General features: G+C 40.3%; 1 protein-coding gene across 1 annotated transcript in view; it reads right to left on the reverse strand.

Annotated features, from left to right (window-relative positions):
- The window catches only part of KCNQ5 (potassium voltage-gated channel subfamily Q member 5), a 519,022-nt gene that overhangs the window by 33,999 nt on the left and 462,285 nt on the right, over positions 1-22,738 (reverse strand). Inside the window, exons 6-9 of the mRNA XM_034766208.1 lie at positions 21,378-21,488; positions 17,408-17,503; positions 11,033-11,127; positions 8,659-8,685 (exon numbers count right to left, since the gene is read on the reverse strand). Of these exons, the coding sequence (XP_034622099.1) occupies positions 8,659-8,685; positions 11,033-11,127; positions 17,408-17,503; positions 21,378-21,488 (329 nt within the window). The remainder of the gene's footprint in view (positions 1-8,658; positions 8,686-11,032; positions 11,128-17,407; positions 17,504-21,377; positions 21,489-22,738) is intronic.

The following is a 22,738-nucleotide window of genomic DNA, read 5'->3' on the forward strand; positions in this document are numbered from 1 at the left end:
TTCATACACATTATTAATGATCACATAAATTTAGAAGTCTTTGTTACAGCATTCATTTGGACAAGACAAAAACCAAAATGAACAACCCTCCCCACAGAAATGTTATTGATGTGATGGCTGATTCACAAAAATGTGATATTATACTGTATGTTTAATAAAGTAATTTCCTGTCTTTGAGCTGGGAACCGATCAGCTGGAACAGCCACTAGCAGATGGTACTTTAGGACTAGTCAGCTGCAATAGCCTGGCCATGCTAGTGATTGGGACTGCTTGATCTAAGGTGGCCTGTACATTGGGAGAGCTACAGGAAGAATGCTTTTCTTCATGCGCCAGTGACTTTTCCCTTCTACTTACCCATGGGTAAGATTTTGGGAGCTCCTAATTTACAAAATGTACAATCCAGCTTTGTTCATGTTTGTATGTGCTATGTAATGTACTTGATTCGATCACTCTGGCTGTTTTCATGTAACACTTTTCTATATTTATTTCTTTATTTATTTATAATTTGAACTATTCATTGTCACTATTTTACATCTGGGACACAAATAGGAAACGGAATGGAGTAATCCACTTTGAACCTGTGTAAGTAGTTTGGAGGCATGAAGATGTGTTGTATATACGTGATTAAGTTCAATAATCTATACAAGGGGAAAGTTTTCCTGCACAGTGATCCTATTCTTGCAAGGGAAGGGGTTGACAGACACAATTGTATTGTGGCTATATAACAAATGTGGGAGTTTTCTGTAATATTTTTATGAACAATGTGTGTGTCCCCATCTGTTTTTCTATTGTTACCTACTGGATATAGAGGGGTTAAATTGCTTTTCCTGGAATTGAGCAGGAGGTATAAGGTGTTTGGGCCATGTAGCCATCTGGGGTAGTAGGAATGCACCATTAGGAACTGGGCTGGACTCAACCCAGATGAATGGAAGATCCTCCTGAGGCAAGGGAATCTCAACAACCAAAGATTAACTCCTAGCTGCAGAAGTAGCTGAACGTGTGCACACAGCATGGCTGTGTCTGGAGAACAAAGACACAAAGGTGTCAGGTGTTTATGTTAAGAAAAGCAGGGTTCACAGACACAGGGAAGCTCACTGGGGACTTAGAGACAAAGGGAATGGGACAGAGGAGATAGGAGGACTCCTTAGGGAAATAGGGCATGGCAACAGCTTGTCTCCCCCCAGTGTGAAACCTGTCCTAAATCTGCATCTCTCAGAGTAACCCAAAAGACTTTCAGCCTCTGTATTCCAGGTCACTAATAAATTGTTATTTTATTTTGAAAAGTCGGCCTGGTGCTGCTGTAGATATTTACTGAAGAGCACTGTGCCCTGAAGCAGGGGGAAAGTATCTGGCAGGAGTCTGGCTCAGCTGGATTGCTGCAGGCAGCCATCGAGAGACAGGGGGCTTGGTGGGGCTTGAAGGCCTAGTTTTGGAGTTGTGGAGGCCACTGGCCTGTTCCTGTGAAACAGTAGGAATCCTTGGAGTCAAGCACACTAATGGGATTTTCCTAAGGAGACCAGTTAAAGGCTGGGACATAGACCAGACCCTGCGAATCCATGACAGGTCACTCATAGGAGAGCCTTGTGTGAATGTATTGACTCTAGCAAAAGGGACATGGTGCTCCAGTGGCAATAAACCTTTTTGGGGTCATGGCAAAGACTATCTGCTTGTTGTTCATTACACTGAGATGCAGCCTGTTCTGCTTCCTTGTGGTTCCTGTATTTTACTGTTAGACACTAAAAAGAAGTGTTTTGAACAGAAATGTATTTTGCAACTAAAAAGAAATATTAAAATGTACTGTTCCATGTCTACCTGTTTAACAAACTATATTCTGAAAAGACAGAGTTCTCATATGTAACTATATGAAATGGAATCATGAGCTTCTGAGGTTGTGAAATTTTCAGATAATCAGACAATCTTTGTCCATGCATCGTACTATGTCTCATACAGCTGAGACTGGCTGAGAGGCAGTAGGCGGCAAGCAAAGCACATGCTGAGCAGCTTATAATGAGGTCAGTTTCAAGAATGCTATAAAACATCAGTAGAAAGATCTTCATTAGACAAATATGGCATGTTATATCCCTTTAAAGAATACTTGTTTCTGAAATTTCTCAATCTAATCCCTTCTCCCCCTGCCCAAAGTAAGCAATTTTTGAAACAAACATGGGATGATACTGGAAATGTCATCTCTTTCCATTGCAAAATATTAATCACACCTGGAACACTAAATCCTGTAGTGTATTGAATACAAAAGACCCTCAGAACCTATAATCTGAAAGAAAAGCAAGTTCTAAGGTTTGTTTTACAGTAACAGTTACAGTTCAAGGCTCTGTTCAACTCTCAGTAACTTTTGTTTATAAACTGTCATGAGAATGTAATCTAGGAGGCAGTCATTTAATAGCCACAGTGTATTCACACGAGCGTGAATGAATTACATAATGCAAATGTATTTCTTATTATGGGTACTATCTCTGTACATGTGCTCCTCATATACGGCATTTGCTGTACTCAGAAGTAAAAAAAATTAATTATTACTCAAGCAAGAAAATCAAATCATTATTTTCTAGAGAAACCCTATAAAGCAAAAACTTTCTGGACATGTCACTTTGGCCTACATTAATTTAAATGATCAGAAAATTGATAAGGTAGCCATAACAAGGATTGATAAGGACTATATTTTATTACCCCAGTAAATGCAAGCAAAAAATAATTGGATGAAGAGTATGTATTACTGCTGCTAAATCAACTCATTTATACTAATACAAATTTGTTTTCTCTCATTTTTTTAAAAGATGTCATGGATGTAGTACCTTGAATGAAAGCCATCCTGTTGATGTCCAGTAGAGACAAACATGACATCATGAAACTGGATGGGATAGACTGTGGCGTGTGCTCACACATTGCTGTGGACTGTCAGTTTTCTGGGATTAGTGCTTGAGGGTCCTCTTAGCCTCCATGTAAGGGTTCTTGTAACCTGAATGCTGACTCAGATGGCAAAAACTTTAAGGCACTGATTCAGGGAAGCAAATGGTTAAGTGCTGTCCTGAAGAGGCGTGATCTTTTGAATCAGGGTCCAAGTGTCCAGACCCTGAATGAGCCCCATTATCCCCTACCCTATAGCAATTTTGTTCTTTTTGGGGGGATGACTTGTTCTTTGTTGCTTATATTTTATCTGTTCAATCTTTTATGCCTTTCTATTTGTTGACTTTGACAATGGTAATCTTCTTGGACCTACTGTGTTCTTTTGCTGCCCGTTGCAGAATTCTGTATATTTCTCTAGCTATAGTACTGGAGCTTTAAAGTCTTGGAGGGCAAGTCTACACTACAGCGCTACATTGGCGCAGCTGCACTGTGCTAGTGTGGACAGTGCAAAACTTGCATTGCTCGGGGGGAGAGGCTTTTTCACACCTTTGAGTTAGATTGACTCAGGGCTGGTCTTCACGACAGGGATATCGATGCTGTTGCAATCAATGCAGAGGGTGTCAATTTAGCGAGTTTAGTGAAGACCCGCTAAATCGATAGCAGAGCACTCTCCAGTCAACCCCAGTACTCCAGCTCCCTGAGATGATTAAGGTAAGTCGACAGGAGAGCGTCTCCCTTCGATGCAGTGCAGCGAAGACACTGGGGTAAGTCAACCTAAGCTATGTCGACTCCAGCTACGTTATTCATGTAGCTGGAGTAGTGTAATTTAGGTCAACTTACCCCCACAGTGAAGACAAGCCCTTAAGCGGTAATATAGACCTGCCCTAAGAGAGGGGATCAGTTACAAATGGAACCTTTGGACAAAAGAAAATGACTTCTCTTTAATTTTTGTACTCTGAAGGTATTAGTTATAACATCTCACCCACTTAGTCCCCGACTCCGCTGCTCAACATACACATGAACTGTTCTCTTGCATAGGGCTTTGTAGTCCTTTTAATTTTTCCCAAATTCTTTATTTTCTATCCTTCACTTATGACGGAACTGCTTGGGGGAAGTCACTAGGGGTCACTGTGACTTCACTGGAGGGGTAGTGAGCAATGTTCTCTAATGGACCAAATTACTTTATGAGCCTGATGACTCCGATTGAAATCAACCTGAGGCCCAAACATATATTTGATAACCCAGCCCTAGAAGTTTCAGATGTAAGACTTCTCCACCAGCCTCATGCTAGAAGTGTGAACCCAAGAATGGTGATGTTATACCTTGTACCTTCTATGAGCGTAGGCAAGAATTCCAAGAAGTAATTTTAGTTTAGATTTCTATGCAGTAATGGAATTTTAAAAGAATGCATTTGAAGCTTTTTGTGAATGGTGTTGAAAAATAGTGCATTTATTTCAAATTAGTCTCTGGACAAATAGAAACTATATTTTTGCTCATTTTATAATTTCAGTCTGAGATTATAATGACTTTTTGAAATCATTAAAAAAAAAAACTTTAAAAAAATTGATGTAGCAAATTTTTGGCATAGAGCAGAGGATTCTCCCCTGAGATTCATAAGCTAGAAATTACCATGTTTGGCAAGAGATAAAAAGGTCAACAGAGTCCAGTTGAAGCAAACCATTGTTTTAGCCTGCAGTCCTCTACACTGTAGATAATGCACTGATTCAGGCACTGTCTCCAAGGGAATTCTTCTCAGTAGCAACTGTAAATTTAAGTTATTGAAATAGCCTAGTGTGTGATACCTTAGTATTCCCCACTAATTAACATTTATTTGACATGGGAACACAGCCTCCACTGTTGCAGTAATCCTCTTGGATTTAGGAAAATGTAGTTATCCAAATATCCAAGAACTGGTTTAGCTCTTTATAGGATCAAACATTCCAAAAGTTCAAGTCTCAGGCGGAAGAGGGTACCCAGGCTTAGAAAAGCCAATGTGTGCTGCACTCTGCAGTTGTCAATTGCATGAATTTTGAGGTGCTGACACACTATACTATAATATACAACACTTTATCGCCATTGTATTAATACAGCACGGCAGGCAACAAGCAACAGGGAAAATTACAAGCACTTAAAAAAAAATCAAGAAAGGACCCTAGGAGAAGTAAGAAATTGTAAAGCACTAAGAAGGGGAAGTAAACTGATCATGCACCTGATGTTAGTGGCATTCTCAAATATCATGTGAATAGATAGGATGCTGGATACCTATGTTTCCGAGAGCTGTACATCCTGAAGAGCTTCTGTTTATTACTACAAAGCTTACTAGGAGTGAGGGGAAATAGAGGTTTGTATTACTAAGCATTCCACTACTAGGAAAGGAGTTAGGTTTTCCATTTAAGCCAAGACAGGTTCCAGATCACTGACAATTCTTTTTTCACAACGGTGGAGGCAAAACTAATAAACAAGGTAATTGCTTAATTTTAAATCTGCTATGAGAAACAAATACAATATTGTATATGGAGATTCCAAAATATAATACATTTGAAAGAACCAATCAAAATGAGTAGTAATAATAGGTCTTTTTCTTGAACTCCTATGCAGGCAAAACTCCCATGACTGTAATGGAGACTATTGCTAGATTAATGGATGCAGGATCAGGCCCACTATTTAGTACTTCTATTTAAAAGAATAATAAAAACCTACACTACTTGGGTGAAATTTACTTTCCTGCAGAGAGAATCATCACAAGGCCTATGCACAACTTGAGGCTCCTGTAAGGTCTGAATATAGGGCTTAAGTGAAATGTTCTGCACTGACCTTGTGCTAGTCCTCTGCTCAGGGGTGAATTTCACTCATGATGAATAAATTGTTACACATATATATGAATGCAGTGTATAGGAATTCAGATTTAAAATGGCTTGCAGAATTCTAACACTAATTTACAGAATAATTTATTTTACAGAAAATACTAGAAAAAATATAGTCTAATTTTATAAAAGAGAAAAAGCAAATCAGCACTTCTATATAATATTTAGAAATACTAAATATAAACTGTTGTGCATTTCCTTAGCAAAATTAATGTTCATGTATAGCTCAAAGGCTCAATTCTATCCTCCAAACACAGAGTGACAACTTAGCCACACACTGAAAGGTTCTAGGTCCAAACAGAGTTAATGAATGAAAAATGTTATAATATGTCCAAAATTAATTTTAATAGGTAAGAAATTAAAATAATTTTCAGATAAACTGACAAACATTTCTTGTTTGTTTTATTAAAACAGAATTAAGAAGAAAGAGCATGTTCACAAAGCAATCCAATGCAGTGCGAATACAAATACATTTTAATATAAAGAAAGACACCATTTATTTAGTTCACATAGCATCACATGCAAGTCACTCAGCATCACAGTAAAAAGAAGTTAAAGACTAGAGGATAGTTAACTCTAGAAAGTGCATTGCAGAACACTGCATTTACATATTTAATGCAAAACACCACATTCATTACATATATTTTAACTGATGTAAACATACAGCCATACAACACTGTAAGAACTATTAACAGCCACTGACAACAACATAGTACTTAACTTCACTTAAAAAGGCACTAAATGGTCAGGGTTTACACTAAAGTCAAAGATATCAGTTAAAAATTAAAAATGATTGATAATCTTTAGAAGTTTTCAATTGTATTTCTTTTTCTTTGGGAAAATTCAGTTTTGACATGCTATTGTGTATAAGGGTACGTCTTCACGTACTGGAGGGTCCGGCGGCAGGCAATCGATGTTCTTGGATCGATCCTGGAAGTGCTCGCCGTCGACGCCGGTACTCCAGCTCGCCGAGAGGAGTACGCGGCATCGACGGGGGAGCCTTCCTGCCGCGTCTGAACCCGCGGTAAGTTCGGACTAAGGTACTTCGAATTCAGCTACGTTATTAACGTAGCTGAATTTGCGTACCTTAGTCCGAAGTGGGGGCTTAGTGGGGACCAGGCCTAAGCTGTTGCAAAGTCTTTTAATGCCACGCAAAAAAGTGCATTTTGAAACCTACTCAATAGGAATAACAGAAAACATTGGTTGAGATTTTCAAAGGGGATATGGCCACACATCTTCCATTAGTATTAATTCAATGAAAAGTCATTGAAGATACATGGTTAAATCCCCTAGACTACTTTAAAAATATGAACCATTATCTTAATCAGAGGATATACTATTATCTTGATGTTTAGGGATTTATATGTGTAACTTCTATTTATGGTAAAGGGAACTGTGTGTATAAATGCTCACCTGTCAAGGTGGGAATAATTCCCTTCTCTTTTGTCTAAATCATTCTTTTTGAGAAAATAATGTAAGGGGATAAGTAATGACCAGCCACACCTACTAACGTCTTTTTATAAAATCTGAAATCAGTTTTTGAATACTGTTGTTAAAAATAAAAAGGAAGTATGAATAGTGTTTGTAGAGTTTTGATGACATGTTATACTGTTCAGTATAAAAAGAGTAAATTGTAAGCGGGCTCAATGCGGGAATACATTTATATATGAAAAGACACAAGCTTGACAACAATATCAAGCTGGTTATGTGTGAAAGACAGACTAAATAAAGTGGATGTAATGGATATCTTAGAATGGATCTAGTGACCTCAAGAGGGATGTGTGTAACGGTAATAGGAGTTACATGCACATCAAGAGAAGAATCAGAATTCTGTAGCTTCAAAAGCGAGAAAGAAAAGTGGCAAGTTGCAAGGCCACTAGGGAGATGGCAAGCCCATGTAAACAAGTTCACCTAACTTTCATGCTTTAGACTATTGGGATGTCCAAATTCCTCAAATGTGGCTCCACAGCCCATAAGTATTACAGGACTGTAATATGTCCCATGTGCAGCTGCACTTGTGGGCTGGTTTGGCTCTGGACTATATTTTATTTCTTTTAAAAAAATGTTTTTGGGTGTCATGCAGGTGTTGAGATAAGCTCCACCATTCCTTCCTCGGTCACTTTTGTACTGGAGAATTGAATCCTGAACACCCTATTTCTAGTTTTTGGGACGGTGTGGTTCAGTGGTTCTCAACCTACTTACCATTGTGGGCCGCATATGGGGCCCGCAATGTGTTATGTGGGCTGCAGCCAATACTACCTCTATGGCCCTGAGGCTATCACATGGGCTGCAGCTCTGTGCTGATTTGGCCGCAGGTTGAGAACCACTCATGTAATTACTCTTCCAGCCACCTGGCCCCTTTCTGACTCTGCTCTCTGGATCTGAGCTGTCAGTAAGGGGAAGACCAGTATTTACAGGTTGCGTCTGCTGACTAACATACAACTGAGCCAGAGACGATCCCTTCTTGGTGTTAGAATGATGATGGATTCTCTGAAATTAGAAGGCCAGATTCAAAGATGCAGCTACAACTCCACCAAAATCAATGGGAGTTGTGCCCATCTATCTTATGGCAGAATCTGGCCCACAGACTCTGAACTGGAGAAAATGCTTAAGTCATTATTCTGCAGTAACTAGAACTGAGATCTTTCCTCAGAATAGGGGTGTGCTCTGTGGCTATGAAGATTAGTAGTGCCCTAGATTTTCCCATGGGAAAACGGAGACAAGAAGGCAAATTTCTGCTAAATTAGGCTGCTAAGGTAGGACAAAAATGAGATTTCAGACAATAGTAATAGAAGTTTACAGAAATGATTTTCCAACTATTACAACTTCGTGTTAGCCAACATATTTTGAACCAACTGTACAAAAGACATTCAAAACCCCGTTATAAAATTTGGAGATTTAAAAATATATAACAAATAGGGAAACCACAAACCTGTTAGAAGTTTCCCCTTGTTCTTTCCTTCAGGTGTCAGGATATGGGAAGAAAAAACAAATTTGTTATGCAGATAGTAATTGTTAATACTCAGTTACAGATGGTGTTAGATAAATGCTAAATTGTAAATGAATGTGTTAATTAAATTAATGTGAAATCCACAGGTTATAGTGCAAGCACAAAACATTCAAGCAACATTCAGAACTACAGTATTTCTGAAAAATAAACTTGTCAGTCACCTTAATACATGCATAACGTGCTTAATACATACCACTGCAGACTGAGTTGGCAAAGCACTTACTTAGGCAAAATGCATTGGTGACACATATATAACAGAAAGCTGTAGACTTTTTATTTGATAAAGTTATCTACAGTAATGAAACATGTTTGACTGATCACAGCAATGGATTTATTTAAAATCATGATTATTATGCTTATTTTTCTTGGGCTATAATTGCATTCAAAACTATTTCAGATAGGATATAGCTTATTTATATAGCTTCATATTAATTCATCTAATCAAAAGTCGCCCTATACCTGAATATCTATTTGTCGCAAACAATATTTCACATTTATTAAAATCAATATTTGTGAACTCGGTGATAACTTTTAATCTGAAAGCTACTTTTAGTTTGAAGTATTCAGGATGAATACTTGTGGTAATGGATCACTTATGGCTCAGTTCTTGTCAACTCTTTGAAATTCACAGATCAGCTTTCTGTAGTCAGCCAACCCTTTTTGGCTAAATTTATCTGGCACATAATCTTCTCTTTATTGTTGTGTGGGTGTTCATCACACTAGTTTGAGATGAACAGCTGGTCTCTTGCACTGGCCATAATAGCAACAATAGTAATACTTAGGACTTTTATTGCACCTTTCATGCAAGGCTATCATTGTGTTCCTTTCAAAGCTGTACTTAGTACCCTCCATTCCAAAGTATATGCCCCAAATTTGGGGCAGTGGCTTATTGCCTTGTGTTAAATTTTTCAGAACTACTGAACAATCTTGGACCATTCCTCTTAAAAGATGAATTTCTGCCAAAGCACTGAGAATTTTCATCCAAGTTGTGACATCAATGTACTCTCTATTGGCCAAATTCTTACATTAGAGGTACAGTATATGATTTTATTCTATTGATTACATGTGTGTATATCCAAGGACATAATATCCCCTAACTAAACTCTTAGTGTATCTGAAGTTATGACTAAAAGCTACATTCCCAAGAGGTGGAATGTCATAGTTATTTGCCACTTTGGAAGCACAGATGTTTCTAAAGCCTCATAGTACAATGTAGAATAATACTACCCATGAGAATAAAGAGCAGTCACCGCATTAATTATATTGCCTGTGCTCCCTTACAGAGGATTTGCCACTGGAGAAGTAAACATGCTGATTTCAAAGATTAATATGGATAACAAACTGAAATTTAAATTTCTACTCAGAGAAATGTAGTTTAGGTACAAAGCAATGTAATTAGAGAAACAGGCAATGCTAGTAGTGGATAAATGATTACATGAGCTTTCAAATATATCTGATTCTGGTCTCAAAAATTCTATGGGCCTGATCCGCAGCTGGTGTGGCACAGCTCCACTGACTTAAGTGGAGCTAACCTGATTTACACCAGTTGAGGAGCTGGTACATAATCCCAAATTCCAAGATCCAGGGTAGCTGTTTGTTCTTCAGTCAATCAGTAAGCACCATTCGCTGAGTTGTGAAGAAAGCACATTCTGTGGAAACCAATAGGTCTGAGCCCTATAAATACTAACTATAACTCTTTACTATAGTAAGTAGCAGGGCAGGCTCCAGGCACCAGGCAACCAAGCACATGCTTGGGGCGGCACCTGGTAAGGGGCGGCCAATCTTGGGGTGGCGGGGGGGCGCTCCAGCGGCGCGGCGCTCAGGGAGGGGTTCTGGCGGTGTGGCGCTCGGCGGGGGAGGGGGGGGGGACACTCGGCGGGGCAGCGCTTTTTTTTGCTGCTTGGGGCAGCAAAAAAGTTAGAGCCGGCCCTGGTAAGTAGGATGAATTAGTGTGACTTGGAAATGGAGGCTGTGATTATTAATGTGTGTATTGATTACAGTTAAACATAGCTGGCACGGTGCATGAATACTAGTAAAATATTAACCTTGATCGATGAGGGTTTGTGAGAAAATGCTTTGAATACTTTAGCACAGTAATATTTCATAGCTAAATGGAAATGGATTCTATTTATCCCCACTATGTTTGGAGTCTCTATAATACTAGCTAGATTTGTTAGTTGAGACCTTAATGAAAGGAATTAGAGAGAGAGAGAGAGACAAACAAAACAGAAATACTAATTTTCTATAAGCTTGAACAGACATCAAGAACAGCACCAGCTGCCATATTTGTACCTACTTTGTAGGGCTGCAGGTATGCAAGGCCTTCAAATGAGGCTTCCAGGTAGCAATGGAAACCGATTTCTCATCAGCCGCATAACTACGCCATACACACTACGTGCAGGATATATGATAAAAAGAAAAACAAGGCAAGAGGGAGCAGGGGATGAAACAAAAATTGAAAAGCAGATTAGTAAACCAATACAAGTCATGGATTTTTTTTATCATTCATAGCACTGATACATGCCTGAGGGGTGGAAGAATACTTTCATAATATCGCCAGGTGGCTGTCAGGTTTGTTCGGCTGGAATCAGTGGAATAAAACCGCCAAGCAGCCTGGTATGAGGAAACAATAGAAAAGCACAAAGGAACCAACAATATGTGAAATGAAAATGCCACCATATTGTTTATGGAAAGTCTGGACTTTGTTCAAACCAAGAACATTACCTGTTAGGTTGTCTAAATAAACATTAATACCAACAAAATCTAGCGAAAATTGCTAATCAGGACATGGTAAAATATGGCTAATAATCTCTGGGTAAATATCACAGTACAACTAGTACATAGAAGGTGCATAGTAAGCAGTGCAGTGATTTATTTGTAAAAATCCCACAGGAGAAACTTACACAAAGTTGCAGACTGAAGTGAGAAGGGTGTAAGAATTAGAGTTGAGCAAATAAATATTTTTTGGTTTGGGGCCAAACTGAAAAATGAGAAAAAATCATTTCAGTTTCAAAAATTCATGTAGTTGTTTTAGTTTTTCTCACCAAAACAAAAACAAAAACAAAAACAAAAAACAAACAAAATAATCATTCAACCTGATATTTTTTGGGGGGAGGGGGGAAAGAGGGGAATGTTTTGGTTTGGGTGTTTTTTTACCCTTTAAAATGTTTTTTAAACAAACCTAGCGAAATTCAGAAATGAAACCTTGTTTCAAAATTAAGTCAAAATGTTTTATTTTGAAAATATCAAAATGAACCATTGAGACTTTTTCCAATATTTTTCATTCCGCTGAAACTATTTGCCCAATACAATCCAAATGTGCAAATAGTTTTGTTTTACTTTCACTGAAAAATATTCACCCAGCTCTAGTCATAATATAGTATGCAAATGATAATGAAAACCAACCATAAAAAAATTAGAGGAAAGGTAGAATATTCTCCTTGGTTCAGGCATTTTTGACTGTTTAAAGCTATGAAACAAATAATTTGGAGGGTGGAAAGCAAACATACAATATCAAAAGTATTTTCAACTCTTAGATTTGTAATTGGACAAAAATGGGGAGCCAGATCTTCAGCTGGTGTAAAGTGATGTAGTTAAATTGTAGCTACATTGGCTTCACCAACTTACACAAGCTGAGGATCTAGCCAGTTAGGTTAAAAGGTTTCCTAGATATTGTTCCATCATTTCCAATACGTACTGTCATGCCATACTAACATCGGCCCAGTCTCCACTGATATCAGTGGAGAGACACCAATTTACACCAGCTTAGAATCTATGTCTATATGGTCCTTTCAATGCCCTTTGCCTAGACATGTTTAGTACCAACTGGAGTGAAAGAATAGAAATATTAAGCCTGATTTTCCATGGTTCTGCATCCCATCTAGAGATTTAAGTCTGTATGAAGAGAATGCAAAATAGGTGTAACATGCTACCATTCTCATTTGGTAGCATTTTGAACCTGCTTTGCATATGTGTAAATTACTACATCGGGGCATGACAGTGGAGGATCTGAATCCTGCATTGCTGTATGCTAATTCCAATGCCATCACACTTGAAAAATCAGGGCTCTTGAAAGTAACAACAGGTTTTGCAGCTATTCAGTTGCAAATGTGTATTTTTTATTGCTACTGAATGTGTGAAAAAATAAATATCTTTTGAATACCTTATTATTAAGGCTGCGATTGTCGCACAGAGGTCGCGGAAGTCATGGCTCATAAGAAGTGGGAGGACCCTGGACCCCTGAAACCTCCCCCATTCCGGCACCCCTGACTTATATTCTGCAATCAAGTCACCTCTCAGTCTTCTTTTTGATAAACTAAACAGACTGAGTCTCTTACTGTAAAGCATTATCTCTAGTGCTTGAATAATTTTTGTGACTCTTTTCCTCACTCTCTGCAATTTATCAGTATCCTTGTTAAAATGTGGACACTAGAACTGGATGCATTATTCCAGTACCATTCTCACCATTACTGTATACAGAGGTAAAATCCAAGGATCACATTATCCCTTTTTGCCATAGCATCGCACTGGGTTACTTGTTCACTAAGTCCTTTTCAGAGTCACTGCTTTCCAGGATACAGTTCCCATTCTACACTATAGACGTTCACTTCCTTGCTCGCGGTACAAATTCGCTGGAGACCACACTTTCACACACCAGTGCCCTTTTATTTCCCTGTATTTTCCCACCACCATGTATATACAGCTTTTTACAGTTAACTATCAGTCAGGTAGCCCCTTAGGGAACAGCTTGCTCTTACAGCTAGCTGGGAGCAACAGGCCTTCACTCCTCACTTTCCTGTTTCTCCCCTTCAACTTCCTTCCTGCTAGCTTTATAGGCCTTCCCACATCAAGCTCACAGGTGTCTCTCTTTTAGGGCTTTAATCAGCCACAGCCTGTCAGCTCCAATCACTTCCCCTTACTGGGAGCTGTGCTAGCAGGCTCTGAGCTAACAGGGGCTGAGTCAGTGCCTTTTGGCCAACACCCTGTTACATACACATATGGCCTGCATTTATTCTTCATAGATGAATATTTGCATTTGGCTGCATTAAAACACGTTTTGTTTGAATGGGCCCATTTTACCAAAAAAGTCTAGACTACGCTACATGACTTCCCCTTCCTCATCGATATTTACCACTCTGCCAATCTTTGTGTCATCACCAATCTTATCTGATGTAATTTTATATTTACGTCTAGATCATTGATGAAAATGTTGAATAGTGTCAAGCCTAGTGCTGATCCCTGTGGAACCACTCTAGAAACATCTGCATTCAGCGTTATTCTCCACTGACAACTACTTTTTGAGATCCATCAGTTAGCCAGTTCCTAATCCATTTAATGGGTTCCTTATTGATACCGTATAGTGCTAATCTTTTAATTAGAATATCATTGTGTTAGGAGCAGCAGGTCCAGAACCTGAGCCTGCAGGCTCCCTGGGCAGCAACTGTCCCTATGCCACCAGCTAACAGCTCTGGCAGCAGAAATACTTGGCAGGTCATGAGTCACAGGCACCCACACACATAGGCACCGACTTCATGTGTGCTCTGGGGCTCAACCACCCACAAGAAAAAAAATAGGGGGTGCTCAGCACCCATGGACTGTGCCCCGCCTGTGTTGTGCCTCTTCCAGCCCCCACTCTGCTTCTTGCCCCAAGGCCTGCACCGCTCACTCTTCTCCATCCCCTCCCCCACCACTCACCCTTCAGGCAGGAGGGGGCAGAAAGGAGAGAGCGGTGGGCAGGGGGGCCTTGGGGGAGGGGGCAGAGAGAAGTGAGTGACATGGGGGTGAGGGAGTTGTGGGGGGAGCCTCGGGGGAAGGGGCAGAGAGGAACAAGTGGTGGGTAGGAGGGCTTTGGGGGTGGAGAAAAGTGAGCAGCGGGCAGGCGGCGTCTTGGGGCAGAGAGGAGTGAGTGGTGCTCGGGGGAGACTAGGGGGGTGGAGAGGAGTGGGCGGGAGGCACTCAGGGAGTGGGCAGAGCGGGCAAGGAAAGAGGCAGAGTGGGGCAGGGCCTTGGGGAAAGAGGCCGAGTGTGGCCTTGGGGAGAAGCTGGGGTGGAGCTGCCACCGAGAAAAACAAAAGTCAACTCATGAGCCCACGCACACCATAGGACATGCTGCCCCTGGAGGTCTTTATTGACATAATATCCCCTAACCAAACTCTTAGTGTATCTGAAGTTATGACAATGAGGCCCAGGTTCCCCTACCAGCCACTGGGGAAGTGGCACAGACCAGCCAGTAAAGAGTGGACTGCCTGGGACAGTTTGCCCCGAAAGACTGTGATACACTGTAAGGGAGAAACATGCATAGTGACCTGACCGGAGGGCCAAGTCACAAAGAGGCACCTGGCATTGCAGAGACAGGTGGACATGCTGCCAGAAGAGGGCGCACCACCTGAAAGGAGTTAATCCTCATAGTGGTCAGGAGGAGGCGGTGAGTGGACTCCATGGCAGATGCCTACAAGCAACATGTGAATCACTGGAGACAGCATGACCTGGAATTCAAGGTAAGCCAGAAGGTTTGGCTCACAACCAAACATCTCCACGCCAGACCACCCCATAAACTAGATCACTGATATGTTGGACCATTTCAGATCTGCCAGCTAATTAACTCTGCCACCATTAAGCTCTGCCTGCTGAGGTCACTCAAAATACACTCTGTTTTCCAATCTCTCTTTTGAAGCCATTCCCAGAATGGCCCATTTCTGGGCCGAAGGCAACCACCTCTGCCACCCATCCATGTCCAGTGCCATGAAGAACACCTAGTCCAGACCATACTGGATTCCAGGATCAAGCAGGGTACCTTGTGGGAGGAGTATGGCCCCAAGGAGCAGTCCTGGGAACCAGCCCACCATGTACAAGCTCCCAACCTTATAGAGGCTTTCCACAAAGGCAACCCCAAAAAGCCTTGGCAGGTGATGCCACAGATTTTCTCTTGGGCAGGGAGGTGATTTTAAGAGCAGCAGGACTACAGCCTAGGCTTGCAAACTCCCTAGACAGCAGCCATCTCCTTGCCACCACGTAACAGCTCTGGTAGTACAAACACTCAGCAGGTCATGAGCCTCACGGACACACACACATCGCAGGACATCCCCCCACAGAGGGTATGATTGGAAGGACATTCCCGATTCCTGATTGGTCCAGACATACTAATTAACATCTCCTGGGAAGGATTCAGTAAGTTTGCAATTATGTGGAACCCCAGCCAGCTGCTGCTACAGACCCTGCTTCCTCATCCTGCTTCTGCTCCCTGATTCCTGACCTTGGCTTTTCTTTCTGGCTCTGATATCAGGTTTCTGGGTAGGCATGTCTTCTGCTTCTGATCTCTGGTTCCTGATCTTGGCTTTACCTTCTACCTCTGATATCCGGTTTCTGACTTGGCTTTATCTCCTCCTTCTGACTCCTGGTTCCTGACTTAGCCTCCACTCCTGATGCTGACCTCTAGCTCCTAACCTTGGATTGATCCCTCCCGACTCCAATTCCTGATGTCTGACTCTGGCTCTAGCCACTAGGCTGTCTGTCCATGACCTGGCCCTGACACATCGGTAGTAAGTCAGATGCCTTATGAAAGTCTAAGTATATTACATCTATGCAGTTACCTTGATCAACCAAACTTGTAATCTCATCAAAGAATGCAATCAGAATGGATATATCTTGGAGAGTTTCACTCATCCTACAGTAGGTGCAAAAGGAATGACAAAGTACTTATTTATGCTGTCAATTAATAATTTATTAACTGCCTGAACATTCCAAAGATACCTTTGTCATCTTCTTGAGCTTAGCGAAACAATGTTATATGAACTGCTCAGGTTTTTTGTTTTCACTTGCCACACCAGTATGAAAGAGACAATATATGGTACACATTTAAAAGAGCTGGTTTCCAAAACAAGTAAATGAAGATGATATCTGCATTTCAGTCCAGTATATCAAATACAATAAAGTTCAGTAGGAAACTGATTTCGTTCTTTCTTTTTTTGTATGTTTAGAGCTAGAGACCTTGGTATGAGAGTCATTAGCAAGCATTTCAATCCACTATGATAGAAAGTTAAAATAATTGTACAAAATTACAGTTTAAATGATCAAATATACTAAAATTTTTCGTTTACTTTTATCTCTTTTAAAACATTGATCTGCACCATCACCTCAATACAACAGGTGAAAAGATGCTCAACATTTCAAGACACTGAATTAATCATTCCATATTTCCAGTTCCTAGATTGGGTGATATCGAAAGCAATTCTCTGGACAGAAAACTCTACATTCTAAAGGAATGTATTACTCATCTGAGCACTGTGAACTCTCTAGTAGCGAAAAGTAATTGAATCCGGGCCAGAGTGCTGTGCTATCTCTTAATCCTGTCCTTTAGCGATCAAATCTGTTTTTCCAAGTAATTTATATAATCAAATGTCAAGCAGGACTGCATATAATTTGCATCCTTGCATGGCGATTTTGGCATGGATATTAATCTGAAATTCAACAATGCATGAACCATGCACTGAAAAGCTGAATATAACATTATACAAACGCATGGTGTTTATTGAACACAGTTCATTTTAACAAAATGTTCAACTTGTGGCAATTAAACAATATTTCTGCAGAACTTTGCATAATACAGGAGGTAAAATTTACCTAACAAGCACTTAGAAATCTATTTTTATCCTCTCACTGCTTTGATATTTACCTGAATTAAACTGGCAGCTGGATTCCTTCTTTTCTCAAAATGTTTCTGACGGTGCTGTTCTTGCACTTTTAATGCAAAGCCTGAGCCAAGAATGCCCTAGAGTAAAATACAACACAAAAGTTTTTACCATTAGGAAGGTAATTGTAAAAAATAGTGTAAATATATCAGCTCTGAAGTTATTGTGATGATAAAAAATAAAGCACCACCATTCACAACAGGCATTGTTTTGTCTGATTATTTTAAACAACCACATTTACTACAGTACAACGTTTAACAATAAGACAATGTCCATTCACTGTTAAGGAAGACATGAGAATCCCCACATAAGAAAGAACATTTGCAGTGTTATGAATGGCTGCTCATCTAAACCATGTGTTGCTATAGGCTATTGTGTGCTACTGATATTCCAAATAAGGTATCTGTATAGGCAGCCAAACAATCATTTATATACTTCACTTATAGTCACAACCTTGTGTTGTAACTTTTGAATTTAGAAAATTCAAAAATAGCTTGCATACGGCAAGTTTTTCAGTTTAATTAATTAATTTGTAGTATTCATTTTATGGAGTTTGCAGTGTTGCCAACTCTCATGATTTTGTCATGAGTCTCATGATAATTATTGTTTTCCTTAAAGCCCCAGCTCCTGGAGTCAAGTGGCTATGTGATGATTTCAGTCTTCATTTTTAATGAAAAAGTATGTTTCTAGTCCTTGTGGCTGTGGAAAAAGCTTCAAAATGTGAGCTCAGTGAACCCTAAAGGCTCAAAAAGCAGAAGGTAAATAAAAGAACACAAAATCTATTGTTTTTACATAATCTCATGATTATAAGGGGAGGAATAGCTCAGTGGTTTGAGCATTGGCTTGTTAGACCCAGGGTTGTGAGTTCAATCCTTGAGGGGGCCATTTAGGGATCTGGGGCAAAATCAGTACGTGGTCCTGCTAGTGAAGACAGGGGGCTGCACTCGATGATCTTTCAAGGTCCCTTCCAGCAAGATGAGATAGGTATATCTCCATATTTATAAAGCCACTCTCATGATTTTTGAACATTTGGGGTTGGGAATACCAGGTTTGAAACAAAGTTTATAATTAAATCTGAATAATTTTGCATTATAAGGAGGAAAGATTCCACTTGACTCTTATGCAAGAAAAATAAAAGAAAATCCATGAAAGTTAAACACATCTTAATATATTTTCCATAGTCTGACTAAACACAAATGTTGCTGATGAAGAAAATGAATGGCTACATGGATATGACATGAGGAATAAATTTTCTGATATCTCAAATATTTTAAGGTTGTATTCATTTTTCATATACTCATCTGCAGATATAAATATCTTACTCCCTAGTCATCTCTAAGAGTATGTTTTCTGCTAGGGATCATTATATAACACATTGATTCAAATACAGTGGGTACCATTGATGTCAACATTTGCCAACAGGTATTATCTGAGATAATGCAGTAGTGCTCTGTATTTAAACAAATTTAAACAAATTAAAACTGTTGAATCTCAGATGCTGTAATGTTTTTGGTAAATGCTGACTTTTTAATGTTGGTCAGTCTATATAGTTAAATATAAAAGTATTCTAATGCCAATTAAAATAATTTTTAAAATGATCTATATGCAAGTGAATAATTTTTTTAATATTGATGTTTCATCTGTACAGTGGCAGGTGTAATACAAGAGGAAGTAAATGTGCCCTTTGGATTCAAGCTTATTAAATGCGCCATTTGTATACACACGTTAAATGTTATGATATTTCTACCAGCTCCAGTACTCATTAGATTACTCTCATTTCCATTAAAGTCTCTTTAATGTCTGTAAATTTCATAAGTTCTCATGTCTTTCTTATCAAGTAATCATTTATAGAATAAAATGTACTTTTGCATTTAACGGAATTAACTTCTATTACAATCAGGGGGCAGACACCCTCAGGGGAGAACGGGAGGGCTGAACCCCCAAGAGTAAGTCATTGAATCAAGCGGTTGTGCAATGTTATTGTGTATAAAAGTATGTCTAGTAAGTCCTTCTATGAGAACTTGTAATATTCTGAACTTGATTGTCATTATGAGATATGTATACCGACTGTGGTTATGAATTTATGTATTTCTGCAGCTATAAAACTGTGCTGATAATTTGTGCTACAACATTCAGCTCCATCTGAAATTCTCTGTAATCTGAAGTCTTTAAATCATGATTTGAGGACTTCAGTAACTCAGCCGGAGATTAGGGGTCTATTACAGAAGTAGGTGGGTGAGGTTCTGTGGTCTGCAATGTGCGGGAGGTCAGACTAGATCAGGGGTTCTCAAACTTCATTGCACCATGACCCCCTTCTGACAACAAAAATTATTATCTGATCCCAGGAGGGGGGGACCAAAGCCTGAGCCTGCCTAAGCCCTGCCACCCTGGGCGGAGGGCCAAAGCCCAAGCCCCGCTACCTGGGGCAGTGGCGGCAGGGCAAAGCCAAAGTTCAAGACTTCAGCCCCAGGTGGAGGGGCTTGTAACCTGAGTCCTGCTGCCCAGGGCTCTTCCCCTTAGACTTCAGCTTCAGCCCCAGATGGTGGGGCTCAGGTTTTGGCCCTGGGCCCCAGCAAGTCTAACGCCAGCCCTGGCGACCCCATTAAAACAGGATCCCAACACACTTTGTGGTCCCAACCCACAGTTTGACAACCGCTGGACTAGAAGTTCATGATGGTCCCTTCTGACCTTAAAGTCTATGAGTCTATCACAAGGTAGTAGTCAGCCAGACAAGGGGAGGCTGCCTCCCCACTGGATGAGACTAGCTCCATGCACCGAGAATGGTACAACCCAGGACAAGACAAATGATGGGCCATTAGGGTTAATGGGAAAATATTAAGACATCCCAGCTCAAATTTTCCCACCTTAAATAACCGAGAGTCACCATGCAAGGAGAAAAGGGAAAAAAATAAGGGGTGAGGAGCCCTTAAAAAGGAGGTTTGAAACTCAAGTTTTTATGAAAAATGAGGGGCAGCCTCTAAGCTGGAAGCTGTATGTTAAATGTTGGATCTCCTCTATGACAGATTCAAATATGAGTGAGCAAAGTATAAGCGTATGGTTTATTATTTTCTTCTGCTTATTTCGGGTTAAGGGAAATAGAACAAGACAAGAGGAAAATGAGCCAATTAGAATCCTTGGACGCAATGGATAAAAAGCAGCTTGGAGCCCTTGTGTGCAATATGGTTTACAACTTCTGCCTGATTTAATGCATTCTACTACAGTCAATTGATAGATCTGACATGGTCATTGTAGACCACCCACTCGCAATGTCCTAATTTTTCCAACTGCAATAAATCCAGAAGAACATATCTGCTCAATCATTTCAAAGCCCTGAGAGAAACGTATTGCTAGGGTATGAGGCACAATTCACAGGCAGAGAAAGGAATTTCTGTTTTTTAAAATGCAACAGGAGTAAATCCTGGAAAAAAGATATTTTTCATCTTTGTTCAAGCCCAAACCCCCACACAAATACAACGATAAGTCTTTGCAATGACACTTTCATTTGGGCCATATCATCCCAACATTTTTGGCATTGAATAAATTAAACCACTGAAGAATTCTGCTTCAAAACTGACCATACGGGCCTATACTTTTTTTGAACTGAATAATGTACTACTTAAACTCTGTGGTTAGGTAATAGATGGCCATATCTGTCGTACTAGCTCATAAGTGAGTACCTGTACAGTTTTAGAAACATTGGAGTCATAATAACTCAGTGTTTCAGGCTAACACCACAGGAAAAGGGGCTTTATGTATATGATCCAACTGCATGATCAGATTTCCTTACTCTATGAAAAGGCGCTCTAGAAAAGTTTTAACATTAGTGAAGGAGCTTTACATATTCAAACAATGACTCTTTATATTGAAAGCTTCATGCAGCTTCTCACATCATGTCAGCCTTAGGAGTTATTGAAGATCCTATTACCTTTTTTTTATTTTTGTAAAGATACTCACAGCAGGTAGTGCAAAGAAAGAAATTCCAAGTAAAGCAAACCCAGCAGAAAGCAGTCTTCCAAGCCAAGTAAGAGGAGTTTTGTCTCCATAGCCAATTGTTGTCAATGTGATCTAAAAAAGCAATGAAAAAATATCATGTGCAATAGAAGTACCTGAGAGAAAAGCTACAGCTCAGATACACAGTATGCAAGAACTTTTCCAGTAAATAATCATTCACCAAGACATATGAAAATCTATACGTTTCTCTTATAACACAATCTTCTATTTTAGAACACATCTTTAAAGGAAAAACATTATTTAAATAAATGGATATGAATAACTTTGTAACAATGAACAGAGGCAACGTGTATGGGGGGCATGCAGGGTCATGTTCCCCCCCCAGATTTTTGCCTTGCATTAAGCCAGAGGTTTTCAAACTGGAGGTCATGCCCCCCACCCCCTCAGTTTGAAAACCATCGCCTCCTGCCAAGAGCCAGTGGATTGGAAGCTGATGGGAGCTACCCAGCCTGCTTGGGCCTCTCCCCCAAAGGAGCCCGGCGCCAGCTGGTGATGCACTCTGGAGCTGGGCCCGGCCTGTAGAGCCTGGCTTCCCTGACATGCTCCCTGAGGCGCTCGCTTGCCACAGCCCTGGCACTTCTCTTTCTGCTGCTGCTCCTCAGCCCAGAGGCAATGTGTGGGGCATCATGTGCCCCCTTAGAATCTTTAAATTGGGTCTCCCCCATCAAGAGTTATGCGTCGTCTCTGACAATGAAGATGTTAGTAGTGTATCTGAGCAAGTGGAAATCATGCAGAAGGCATTGTCATTTTTTGTGCATATGTAATTGTACTATTTAGTGTAACAATCAGGAGTACACTGCAGGAATTTTCACAACAGACTACACATGTGCCAAAGACTACAATGCAAAGATTTAATACTCCAGTGATTAAAAGTTCATAGATAAGGACAAGGTCAAAGGAAGTGCAGAAAGAAGTCATATTTTCTGTGAACATATTTGGACAATTAGAGCTGAGTCATCTGTTGCAGCATAAAAACCCCGAACACATAGGGTGAAAAGATCCACTGAAAACGAATGGCAACAAGGCAGTGTAAAAAGAACCACAGGTGTTTCTTCACTAGAAACATGGCAGCAGCATGGCTGCAGTGCTCGATCAACTTAAGTTTTTAGTGTAGACACTGGCCTTAGTGTCCCAATGACTTCAGAGGAATTTGTCACATCAACACTGACAGGGCCGGCTCTAGGTTTTTTGCCGCCCCAAGCAAAAAAAATTTTGGCTGCCCCCCATCCCAGCCCTGGGCTCCTCGCCGCACCCCCCTGCTGCCCCAGCTTTGGGCTCTCCCCACCCACCCCTCCACCCCCACG

The sequence above is a fragment of the Trachemys scripta genome, chromosome 3 (assembly GCF_013100865.1).
Source record: "Trachemys scripta elegans isolate TJP31775 chromosome 3, CAS_Tse_1.0, whole genome shotgun sequence".
NCBI lineage: Eukaryota > Metazoa > Chordata > Testudines > Emydidae > Trachemys > Trachemys scripta.